At 38.2% G+C, this 12,476-nt stretch overlaps 1 protein-coding gene across 1 annotated transcript; it reads right to left on the reverse strand.

Annotated features, from left to right (window-relative positions):
• Nucleotides 1–10,612: 10,612 nt before the first annotated feature.
• On the reverse strand, nucleotides 10,613–11,569 carry LOC139854201 (uncharacterized). The gene has a single exon (XM_071843519.1). The coding sequence runs from the start codon at nucleotides 11,567–11,569 to the stop codon at nucleotides 10,613–10,615; it is 957 nt and encodes a 318-aa protein (XP_071699620.1).
• Nucleotides 11,570–12,476: the final 907 nt, after the last annotated feature.

Raw genomic sequence — 12,476 nt, forward strand, 5'->3', positions numbered from 1 at the left:
CAGATTTTAAAATTTTAGCTCAAAACTTGCAGTTTTGTGTCACCCACTTGCTAACCTTGTATTAGGAAAGCACACGTCCAGTATACTTGCTCCGTATATTACCTTTCGGTAAACTACCGTCCGATTGTAATGGAAAGCGTTGAACAAGCAACTGTTAAGGCAATATCTAATGACATGCAGATGTTCATGGTCTAAAACGTGTCGGATGCAATTACTATCCTTTGTAGGTGCAATAGTAAAGATCACCCTATAATTTTTCGGTCTGGCACAAGGTCCTGTCTTCGACCATGCTATGCAACCACCGTTCTTACGGTTGACACCCGATTTGGTTCAGGTGACCTAATGAATTCCAGGTGAATTCCTAGGATTTTACGTTCAATGGTAATGAACGCATTGAAAATAGGTTTTCAGAAAACAAATCGGTTTTAATTTGATCAAAATATTTTCTCGTTCAAGATCGAGTTTAGATTTCATCGAATTTCATGAGTTTGTAATTCTCAATCTTTAAGGTCAATCTCAAGGATTGAGTAATATCAGGCTTAAAAGCTGATTTTTAATCTTTAAGGAGATTATCCTTTCTGGGAGTCTGATTCATTAGTCTTATCAAGCTAATTTGCACGGCGTTCTCCCCATTTTACGAGACAGATCCTCTCATGGTTAGGATAAGTCTGACCACTTGGCGACCCTGTTTGATGCTGAGGTCTGTGGATTTCCTGCTGATTTTAGAGATGACTTTTCTAGATTTTTCGTCAACCTACAGCTGGTCTGGACGACAACTTTCTGACCTAAATCAAGAAGCGCGTGTCTTTTTCGAAAGACTTTACTTCCTTTTAATGATGGAATTGATTCATCGTGTAGATCCATCTTTTCTTTTATCTTTATTATAATATTGCGGGTAAAACAGTTAATTTAGTCCAAAACAAAAGCACCTGCAATAACTTTACAGAAAAATGTGATAGATAGTTTTTTAATTGAATAACTTTGTACATTCTCCCCACACTTAGTTTCTTTCTTTGCCTTTTTATTCTCCTTTATTCCATTTTAAATGAATTCAAGTGTTTTAGGGTGTTTCTCAATTTATGTCCTTTCCAAGGTAACAATAATTTCGGTATTATCACCTAGTTTTATCGTTCATAAATATGTATAAACATGTTTTTGAGTTCATTTAGTTGAAAATTTTTCAAATTTTCACAAAATTTGGCAATTAAACCAAGTGTAAACCTGAGAGAATTTATAACCCTTCCCCACACTTGAGATCATGCAATGCCCTCATTTGCATGAAATCATACTCTAATTATAAATTCATGAGGGTAATTAGTGTAGAAAAGTAGTTAAAGATACCCAGTTTGTAATTACAAAGCTCGTCGAATGATAGATGGCGCGCCTCATCGTTCATTCCTTCTTGTTTTATCACACATGTTTTTCTTCAAAAACGGTTGCTTTTCTGAACTGTTTGCTAATCTTTGAAAATGCGTCTTTTACCCTAACTTATTATGCATGTTTATCAACGAGTTATGCACTAACCCGAACCCCGAATTTAACGTTAAGTGAGGTTAGACTTCCCAACACTTAGCTAACGACATGTGAAGTCGGTAGAATAAGTTCCACGAATTAGAATAGTGAGCCAGTTATTTACATCTCGGGTGGTGTATAATATATCAATGGGTTTAAAGTTTAGAACCACCTGATCGTCACTACTTAATTCTTTTTTAAGTGTAGCTTTTAGTAAATGGATATGTCTCTTTTCTGGTTCTTGGTCAAATGGATCGATATACACCGACATACATATTATAGGGTGGACAATTCCTAACATTTCCTTCCTTTTATTCTCGGGATCAAAGTTTTCACCTCTATTACCCAATTGGGTGAAATCCGAGGTGTCATTATCTATTACAGCTCGTAGTTCATCTTCGGTAGATGACTCGTCTATTAAGAATATTGGGTTGGAAGGTTGTGGCTGGATTGAAGCAAATTCTTCTTCATTAACGGTCCTTATCGGTTCCTCTACTTTGGTCTCGGGGGTAAAATTTTCAACGTTATCGTTTTCCCAAGAGTACCAATTTGTCACCCTTACTTCTTCTTCATCCATTGATGGATCGATGATTTCGTCGGTAGAGGCTAATGTGTCGATATGTTGTGAAATTGGTAAGACTGTATAAAAAGTATCATCGGGATAGTTGATGATTTCGGAGCTCTCGAATTCATCAAAATTCGATGATATGAGATTTTCTTGCACAATATTCCTTAGATCAACAGGTGTGTAATCTGATAGAGTTTCAGCTTGCCTGTTTACAAACTCTCTCATTTGTTCATTTTAAGCATCGAGTTCTTCGAGTTTGATTTTCATATAATCTAAAGAATTTTCAGACACATAATTTTCCTCGTCTTCTGGTTGTTGAGTTTGGATATATTCTTGGGAATAATCCCAATTAGAATTGTATTCCTCATAATCATTCCATTCAGGTTCCATGGGTGCATAATTTTCCATAGGAACGTAATAATAACATTCCCATGTTGAGTGATAATCTCCACAGATTTCACAACCAGTTATTGTTTCGTCATTCGTGATCCAAGATTGACCGAACGAATTGTCATCAACACCCGTTTGAGAGTATTGATTAAATTGATTTCGGATGTCATAAAGAGTTTCCAAAATATTCTTGAGATTTTCCGTAATGCGCTTATTACCAAATTTTAGCTACAATGTGGTGCATTTACTAATTATCCTATTAGTTATAAATTATATAAGTTATCAAATTAATAGACTTTTCTGATTTTGCTCACGTTTCGAATAGCCAATAGATGCAGCAGGTAGCCAGGACCCTTTAAATCGGAAGCCCACAACTCGCCACTAACAAATCCAACTATTACTACGAACCAGAAAATTTGGATGTCTATCAATTTAACCGCTTAAAATAAATTTTCGTTTGGAATTTTAGAGAAGAAATAGAAAATCTATGTCCTAAAAACTAGCGTGTCGAGAAATAAGAAAGAAAAAGATTACGCGTCGAAAAACGTCGAAAAATAAAAATAAGAAAGTAGCGCGTCGTAACTTAAAAGGTACTAGAATTTATAAACAACGTCGCAAAATTCTAAAGCACCTAAATCTTAATCTAAAGAAAAGGCACTTAAGAGATTTTACGGGAAAGCCTAAAAATCTAGAAATATAAAATAAGCTATGGCAAAATACTAGTCTTAAAACTAATTACGAACGATAAAAATACAAATATTACGAATAAACGATAAAAATACAAATTGTAATTAAAATGATAAAAATACAAATTTTATAAAAATATTATTTTTATATTATATATTTTATAAAAGTATTAATTTTTTTTATAAGTATAAAACTAATTAAAACTTAAATTACAAATTAAATTAAAACTAAAACTAAATATTAAAATAAATAACCCTAAATAATAATAATAATAAATAATACCCCGTAATAAATGCTGAATAAGGGTTTCTGGCGTGTCAGATCAGGCCATGCGACCGCATGGTTTTAAGGCACCCGGCTCATGCGGCCGCATGGGCCTGGGTTTTAGGTTTTTTTTTTTTTTTAAATTTTATATTGTTTTTCACAAAATTATATATAAATATATTTACACAAATATATATAAAAAATATAGCGTTTCGCCGAGTTCTCCGGCAGCGACGCCAAAAACTTGATGTGCGTAGAGGTGTATACAAAATAGTAGTAATTTTTACAAGGAAATACTATTAAATACGATACAATTTTTATTAATTTACGGATGGGATATACCTAAACCTTTCTACAACACTTATAGGCAGTGTACCTAATCGTAGAGTAGTATAGTTTTTAGTAAGTCCGGTTCGTTCCACAGGGAGACGACTTATTTTACACTATATTTTTAAACAATTATATTTGTACAAAATATATTATATATAGTAATAATATATAAAAGGGGGTTTACCGTTTAATGACCGATTTGTCGATTTTAAAACTTAAGCGTAAATATAAATGACAATAATTAAAGTGCGTAAAATAAATAACAATATAATAATTATGCTTATTTAAACTTCCGTAACCATGATGTTTGACGTTTTGATTATTTATTACCCTGGGTTAATTGTCATTTGTCCTGGATGTATTTGAAACCTATCTGGTTTTTGTCCATAATAGTTCATCGGTCATAATTATAAAATGCTCGACAAATTTAACCTTATACCCGAAGTCAAATATTCCAACTAATTGGGAATTCGAACTGTAACAAGGTCTTAATACTTTGTTTAATGAATACACCAGGTTATCGACTGTGTGTAAACCAAGGTTTTAATACTTTGTTAACAATTACACCATTTACCCTTGAATGTAATCCACCCCTGTTTTAATGAGTCCATTGACTATTAATCCATCCCCGTGTCTGGTCAAATGAACAATAATTTGTATTTATAAATATCCCGCCCATCGTATCCGATTAAGCGTATGTGGTTATATATAGATACGTCAAATTGTAACCTTTATATTAAATTAACGAGGTATCATTAATTTAATATAAAGCCCATTAATAGCCCATAGTCTAATTTCCACAAGTGTCGTTCTTTTGTCCAAACCCCAATTATGGTCCAAAGCCCAACTACCCCATCTTAATATTTAGCCTAACATCACGATTACTTCGGCTCAAATAAGCATAATAATAACTTAAGTACGAGACATTAATTTAAAAAGGAGAACATAGCTTACATTGATTATTTATCGCGTAGTGTTACATGGACAGAGCTTCGACTTCAAAACCCGTAAAATAACCTTTACATAACCCAAACTAATCTAATATATATATATATATATATATATATATATTTATTTATTATATTACAGAGGGAGTATGATAAAAATTGGTGTGTTTAAACTGCCAAACTCGTTGCCTTTTATAGATGTGGCCCGATTTCTGAAGCCATGCGATCGCATGGCCAGCTGGATCCAACCACATTGCTTTGTTTTCTTCTTTGTCGACGTTATTTAATATAATATATAATATATAAATAATTTATATAATTATTTAAATATTATATTATATTCTTGTGCATAGTAGACTTGTAATTTTTGGTCCGTTGAGTCGGGCGTTGATAGTTGGCTCAGGTCCCGGTTCTGGTTTTTCGAACGTCTTTTCGTATAATTTAATATCTTGTACTTTGCGTTTTGCAATTTGTAATTTGCACAAAAATTATTTTCCTTAACTCCCAAAATCCGCGCAAGTCTTTTTAGTGGCACTTTTGAGTGCACTATGACTTTAGTGGCACTTTTCAGGCTTTAGTGGCACTTTTTCTTCAATTCTTTAATCTTCGTGCTTTGTCTTCACATTTATTTATTTAAATGATTACAACTTAAAAATAGAATAATTACAACTAAAAACTTTACATATTGGGATGATATTGCGACTAAATATATGTTCGTTTGGAGCACTATCAGTTGGCCGGAGCTTGCGTTGAACACAATTCCCTTAAAACAAGTACGAGCCTGTTTCCCAGGGTACGGCGGCTTAAAGCTGCGTATAGCCGGAGATGAAGAACTTGCCTGAAAAATGCAATAGAGACTGCGTGTATTTGCTGTGTTCTTGGTGTGTCTTCAATGGGTGAGAATGGTCATCTATTTATACACAAAATGCAATCAACACCATGATTTGCTTACCAAAAATAAGACCCATAAACTTAGAAAATATTGAGAGAAAATTCTGGAACCAGCTGGTGAGTCAACTTAACCCACATAAAATGATGGGTTACAGGTCAAAAACCAGCCTCTTGGGTCGGGTACAAAACTGACCCAAAACAGCCCCATTCTCTCTTAATTTTCAGCATCAACCACCTCACTTTGAAGCACGATATCTCATTCAACTCTTCATAACTTTGGACACATAATATATCATTGTAAAGCCCTTGTCAAGAGCTACGTAACCATATAATATATCGCTCATAAATATATTATGTACATATAGATATTTATGTCCAAAATTTGGAAAAAAATGCACTTAAAATGAATATTTTTTCCAACACCAATATCTTAGTTTGACATTAAAGCTATTAAATCAAGAATATTTATAAGATTTTTTTACTACCTTTATTGTTTCAGCTATGAATTTAGAGCTCCAAAAGAGATCAGTGAGTTTCTTTCTCTCATATTCATACCTAGAATATCACTACTATGAGACCAAGCATCAACGGAACCTACACCAATGAGAACATGATTAACCCATTACACTTGTGAATTTGGACAAGTTTGAGAAAGTGTCGAGTTGGGTTTGTTATGTTTCATCTGAAACGGGTTACATATGTGAATTAGCTGAGAAGACGGTGTGTCAAATGGGGTTTTGCAAAAGTGTATTTATTATGCATATAAGTAACTAACTCAAAAAATATCGAGTTCTGGAGTATTGTTGTAGTTACACAAACATTGTAATTGTAATCATATTTAAAAAATCAGGTGTTATCATAAGAAGTCCAAAATTAGACACCAAAAAAACTGTTGCTTGTCAATTGTACCCGACCAACCTAATAGTTTGATACATTTCAACATAACCCATTTGACATGTTACCCACCCACCCATAAAGTCACCTCTCTCGCAAAGTTTGAGTAGATTCTTGCATTATTTTGTTCAGCAAAGATAATAGTAGAGTTATCAGAAGAAGCAGAATAATTATACCCACAAATCTTGCCAAATCTGTAGGCATTTTTTAAAACAATTTTAATTTTAATAAATCACCAAAATAAAGATACTATAATTCTTCATTTATTTTTATTAGTGGGATTAAATTGTCAAGATCTTACCCTTACATTTGTAAGGGCAATTTCCACTATCAGCATCTTCCATCACCCATGATAATGTATTCGACATGAACCCTAAAAATTTCAGGATTTTACTCTCATGAAATATTAACCAAATTAAACAATATTTTAAAAAAAAAGTTAAATGTCAAATTTACAGAACCCTTCACCTTCATGACTTGGCATTCCAGTGTGCACGGAATTCTTCAACGATTTGTTCGTCAGATATAACGATGATGTATAAATCTATAAAATTTCTGAATCTTCGCCACTTTGATTTCTGAAACAACAGATGAACTAAATGTTAACGTGGATGTTGATTTGTATTGATCACTTGACAAATGAGGGATACAGTACATTAAATAGATATACGACCTAGGCTAAGAGGCATGCAGGCCCAACATTAGAATGTACTAGAACATGGGTTCGTAGGCCTTAAATAGGAAAACATGGGCTCGCAGGCCCTAATGAAATATCTGCTAACAGCCCCCCGCAGTTGGAGAGTGGGAGGATGACGGACGCTCAAACTGGACCGGAACTCATCAAACAGGATGGCAGGAAGACCTTTGGTGAAGATGTCAGCATACTGATATCGAGACGGGACGTGAAGGACACGAACCTCGCCTTTCGTGACAAGATCCCGCACAAAATGAATGTCAATCTCTATGTGTTTCGTACGTTGGTGTTGAACAGGATTACCATACATGTAGACCGCACTCACGTTGTCACAATAAGTGAGTGTGGCAGCAAATAAAGGACAGTGAAGCTCACGAAGCAAGTTCCGAAGCCAACAGGTTTCAGCAACGGCGTTAGCAACCCCACGATATTCTGCTTCGACACTGGATCGAGACGGCGTCAATTGACGTTTCGAAGACCATGAAAGTAGGTTATTACCCAAAAAGACACAGTAGCCAGAGGTCGAGCGTCGTGTACTAGGGCACCCAGCCCAGTCAGCATTAGAGTAAGCTGTCAACAACGAGGTGGATGATGCGAAAAGCTGGAGGCCAAGGTCTAGGGTGCCCTGAATGTATCGAAGAATCCGCTTAAGTGTGGAAAAATGCTGCTCTCGAGGGTCATGCATGAAGAGACAAATCTGCTGAACTGCATAGGTTATGTCAGGTCTAGTGAACGTGAGATACTGAAGGGCCCCAGAAAGGCTACGATACAGGGTCGGATTAGCAATCGGAGGACCCAAAGAGTTCAGCTTGGAGGTAGTTTCAACCGGGGTCCTGCTCGGCTGCCATCCTACCATGTCTGCGCGTTCAAGAATCTCAATAGCATACTTCTTCTGTGAGAGGAACATACCCGAAGAGTTATGTGTGACCGAGATGCCGAGAAAGTAATTCAGAGGACCCAAGTCTGTCATGGAGAACTCATGGTGAAGTGAGGTAATGACCTGCTGAAGAAACTCAGATGCAGTAAGAATGATGTCATCTACATATAGAAGGAGATATGCAGTCTGAGTGCCATGTCGATAAATGAAAAGAGACGTGTCACATCAACTCTGCTGAAATCCGACTCGCTGGGCATAGCTATCAAACCTCTGGTACCAAGCACGTGGGGCTTGCTTTAATCCGTATAGGGATTTCTGCAGAAGACACACATGATCGGGTCGAGATGGATCGCGGAAGCCCGGAGGCTGATGCATGTAGACAGTCTCAGAGAGATGACCATGAAGGAAAGCATTCTTGACATCTAGCTGATGAATCGACCATTGTCGAGAGATGGCAAGGCTGAGAACAGTCCGAATGGTGGCCGGTTTAACTACCGGACTAAAAGTCTCGTCACAATCGATTCCCACCTGTTGACTACGACCATTAGAAACGAGTCGAGCCTTATACCTATTGAGGGTGCCATCAGCATTAAACTTGTGCTTGAAGAGCCACATGGAGCAAACTATGTTCGTGTCCGATGGGCGTGGCACAAGTGTCCAAGTACCATTGTTAATTAAGGCATTATACTCTTCGGTCATTGCATGTTGCCAATTGGGGTCTTTGAACGTAAGAGGGTAAGATGTAGGGATAGGTGAGATGGTTGACACGTGGAGGTTAAGGCGTTGAACGAGTTTAGTGGTAACTGCACGATGACGAGTAACCATAGGATGAGTCGAGTTAGTCGGGTTGACAGTGGTGGTAGGTTGAGGTTATTGTGGGGGAGGGGATGGTGATGTAGTAGGTGGAGCTGGTGGTGGCGAGGAGGATGTTGTAGGGGAGGTGATGGTGGAGGAGAGGGTGTAGATGTGGTGGAAAAGCTGCGGGAGAAGTGGTTAGGAGGTGGATCAAGGAAATCGTAGGAGTTGGTATTGGGGGGTGTATTGGTAGAGGGTAACGAGGATCCATAGGGAAAGATGTCTTCATGAAAGGTAACATGTCGAGAAAGGATGACCTTGTTGGTAGAGAGATCAAGACATCGATATCCGCGATGATTAGTGGGGTAGCCAAGAAAGAGGCATGGAGTAGAACGGGGAGCGAGTTTATTGGTGGTATTCAAGTGTGGGTAGCAGAGACAACCAAAAACACGAAGTGAGAAGTAGTGAGGTTGAGTTTTGTAGAGTCGTGTGTGGGGAGTATCGTAGTTTATTGTGGAGGAGGGTAGGAGGTTTAGAAGATAGGCGGCCATGTGAAGTGCCTCTGTCCAATATGAGGGAGGAAGTTTGGCTTGAAAAAGGAGAGTGCGTATGAGGTTATTGATGGTGCGGATCATTCGCTCGAATTTTCTGTTTTGTTGGGAGGTTTGAGTGCACGAAAGTCGGAGTTAGATACCATCAGTTTTAAATAGTTACTGAAGAGGTGTGTTATCAAATTCACCACCTTGGTCACATTGGAAAGATTTAATTTCGGTGTTAAATTGTGTTTTTACAAAGGCGCGAAATTGAACGAATATATTGAATACATCAGATTTGTTACATAGGGGGAACACCCATAAATAATGCGAATAGTGATCCAAGAACAGTACATAATATTTAAAACCACTAAGACTCAAATGCGAAATTAACTTGCGAAGTAGAACTACTGAATGGAAGTCTCACGTGTTTGCCAAGTTGACATGCATGGCAGAACTCGGGAGACTTCGTTTTATTACACAAAATAGAATTATTAGAAACAAGACGACGAAAGATTCAACACTAGGGTGTCCGAGACGTTGATGCCAGGTTGTTGAAGTAGTGAGGAGAGCATGCGGAGTTGACTGAGTTGCAAATGGATAGAGTTCTCCGGCGCTGTCACATCGGAGGAGTAGGCATTGAGTCGGGTAATCCTTCATAGAAAAACCAAACTCGTAAAAACAAACAGATACATTATTATCACGGGTAAAGCGACGAACGGAAATAAGATTTTTAACAATATTAGGGGTAACAAGAACGTTTGAAAGGTACAGTGGCAGGTTAGGGTTAGGCAACGCGCAATTACCGGTATTGGTAACGGGAATTGTGTTCCCGTCGCCTATGGTGACCGAAGGGTACATACAGTAATTAAAAATGCTACTTAGAGTATTAATACTAGAGGAGAGATGGGTGGAGGCACCCGTGTCCATGTGCCATACTGTGTTACCGAAATCCTGGAGTGTCATGGTGTGCTAAACGCCTGAGGTAAATTTGTTTCGTGGCTAGGATGTTGCATGGTGGCCTGTGAATTTGATCCATTGTTGGAAACAGAAGCAGAGTGAGCAGTTCCCATAGCACCTGGTGAGCTGTTAAAACCGTAGGTGGGCTGAGGAGTGTTAGGCCAACTTGCGATGGGATGTAGGTATAAGCAGGCCCGCATTGTATGTCATACGAAGCAGGCCCAACATAATATGCTTGTGGACTAGGAGCAGGAAAGCCAGGTGGGCCGTTCATGTGTGCAAGGGGGTATAAGGCCGGAAGTCAAGTTGGGCCGCAGGTGTGAAACTGGCCCGTGAGTGGCCCTGTTGGAGTAATAGCTGTTGTTGGGCTGCAATGATCTCCAGAAGGCGAGCCTGGTTGTTGCCATTAGGGCGAGAAGAGATAGTAGGAGTTGGTGTGCGTGGTGTTGAGTGATGTAAGTATCGACATTTGTCCGCGAATCGACAGTGCCCGCGATTAAAATTGCGATAGACTTCGGGAGTAGAAGGCAGGCGTGGCGTGATAGTGCTTGGAGGAGTGGTCTGAGCAACGAGAACCGTAGGGGCAGATGGTGTCCCCTGAGATTCGGTGGTGATGCGGTTTTTGCGTGTTAACTGCATTTCTTCTAAGGTGATCACGGAACGAACCGTCTCAAAGTTTGGAAAGGGATCACTATGAATGATGATGTGTTGTGCGTGAGGAAATCGATCATTTAACCCATTTATTGCATAAGTAACGAGTTCTTCATCTTTGATGGTGGAACCAAGGTTGCTTAAAAGTGCGGAGATGGATTCTACCTTCCGAAAATATTGCTCAGCGGTGAGATCTCCGTTGTGTAGTGAGCGAAGTTCTGCTGTGAGCTCAACGATCTTGGAGCGTTTATTATCATGAAAAATCTTTTTGAGAAATTCCCAAGCATCATGGGATGTTTTGGGTTGCATGTTTAGAACCCGTTCAAGTAGGGGTTCCGAGATTGTTAGGAAGATCCAACTGAGCACCACCGCGTCAGCGTTGCGTGTTTCTTCATCGGGTGGATCTGTGGTTGAGGCGGCTTCAAGAAAGCTATGGACATTAAAGGCGTGGCAGTGAGTACTAAAGAGAGTACTCCAATGTGTGTAGTTGAGTTTGGCAAGATCAAGCTTAATAGGAATGAGATGATGAACCGATGTCACGGTGTAGATTTTATCGTATTTGTTGGAGGGTGCCATGAGAGGGTCGATTGGAGGAAGAGATGAAGATCGGCAGGAAGCAGCAGCAGTAGGAGCGTGTTTTAGGGATTTAGGGTTTTTGATTTGTCTGATACCATGTTAACGTGGATGTTGATTTGTATTGATCGCTTGACAACTGAGGGATACAGTACATTAAATAGATATATGACCTAGGCTAAGAGGCACGCAGGCCCAACATTAGAATGTACTAGAACATGGGCTCGCAGGCCCTAATGAAATATCTGCTAACACTAAAAACAACAGCATATTTGAAACATAAATAATAATGCAACCTGAACTATATCTATAGAACTAAACACGAACTTACCATTTCATAAACGACTAAAACCATACTTGTGCAAGTGATTGAGAAATCATACCTTGTAGAATACATGTCTACTGCATATCTATATGTTAATGCCTAATAAAGTGTTTACATAAGTTGGCCGTAAAAAAAAAAAAAGTGTCTACATAAGCATATAATCTGAAAACATAATATCTTCCAGCAAGAACATATAAGCTTATACAAAAATATCAGTGCATGCCTAAATCATAACAATAACATAACAGTAGTCATTAAAACACAAACACATATTGTAATGTGAAAGTTAACAATTAAAGTAGATTATTAAGATGTACTTCCTCAGTCCTCTGTCAAATATGATGAGTGCAATCACCCTTTCCCTTGAATCATTAAACAACATTATAAAACACTACTACATTTTGACTCATTTAATGCCCCTCATATAGACGCAGTGGCGGAGCCAGGTCAAAAGTCGGGTCAAATACAGGAAAGGTCGGGTCAATGCCGGTCAAAAGTCGAAAATTCTATTAAAATTGGTCAAAGTCGACGTCCGTTTCGACCCCGTCTCGCGTCTTTTTCAACCTTGAACTAGATTGAGAAATT

The sequence above is a fragment of the Rutidosis leptorrhynchoides genome, chromosome 6 (assembly GCF_046630445.1).
Source record: "Rutidosis leptorrhynchoides isolate AG116_Rl617_1_P2 chromosome 6, CSIRO_AGI_Rlap_v1, whole genome shotgun sequence".
Taxonomy (NCBI): Eukaryota; Viridiplantae; Streptophyta; class Magnoliopsida; order Asterales; family Asteraceae; genus Rutidosis; species Rutidosis leptorrhynchoides.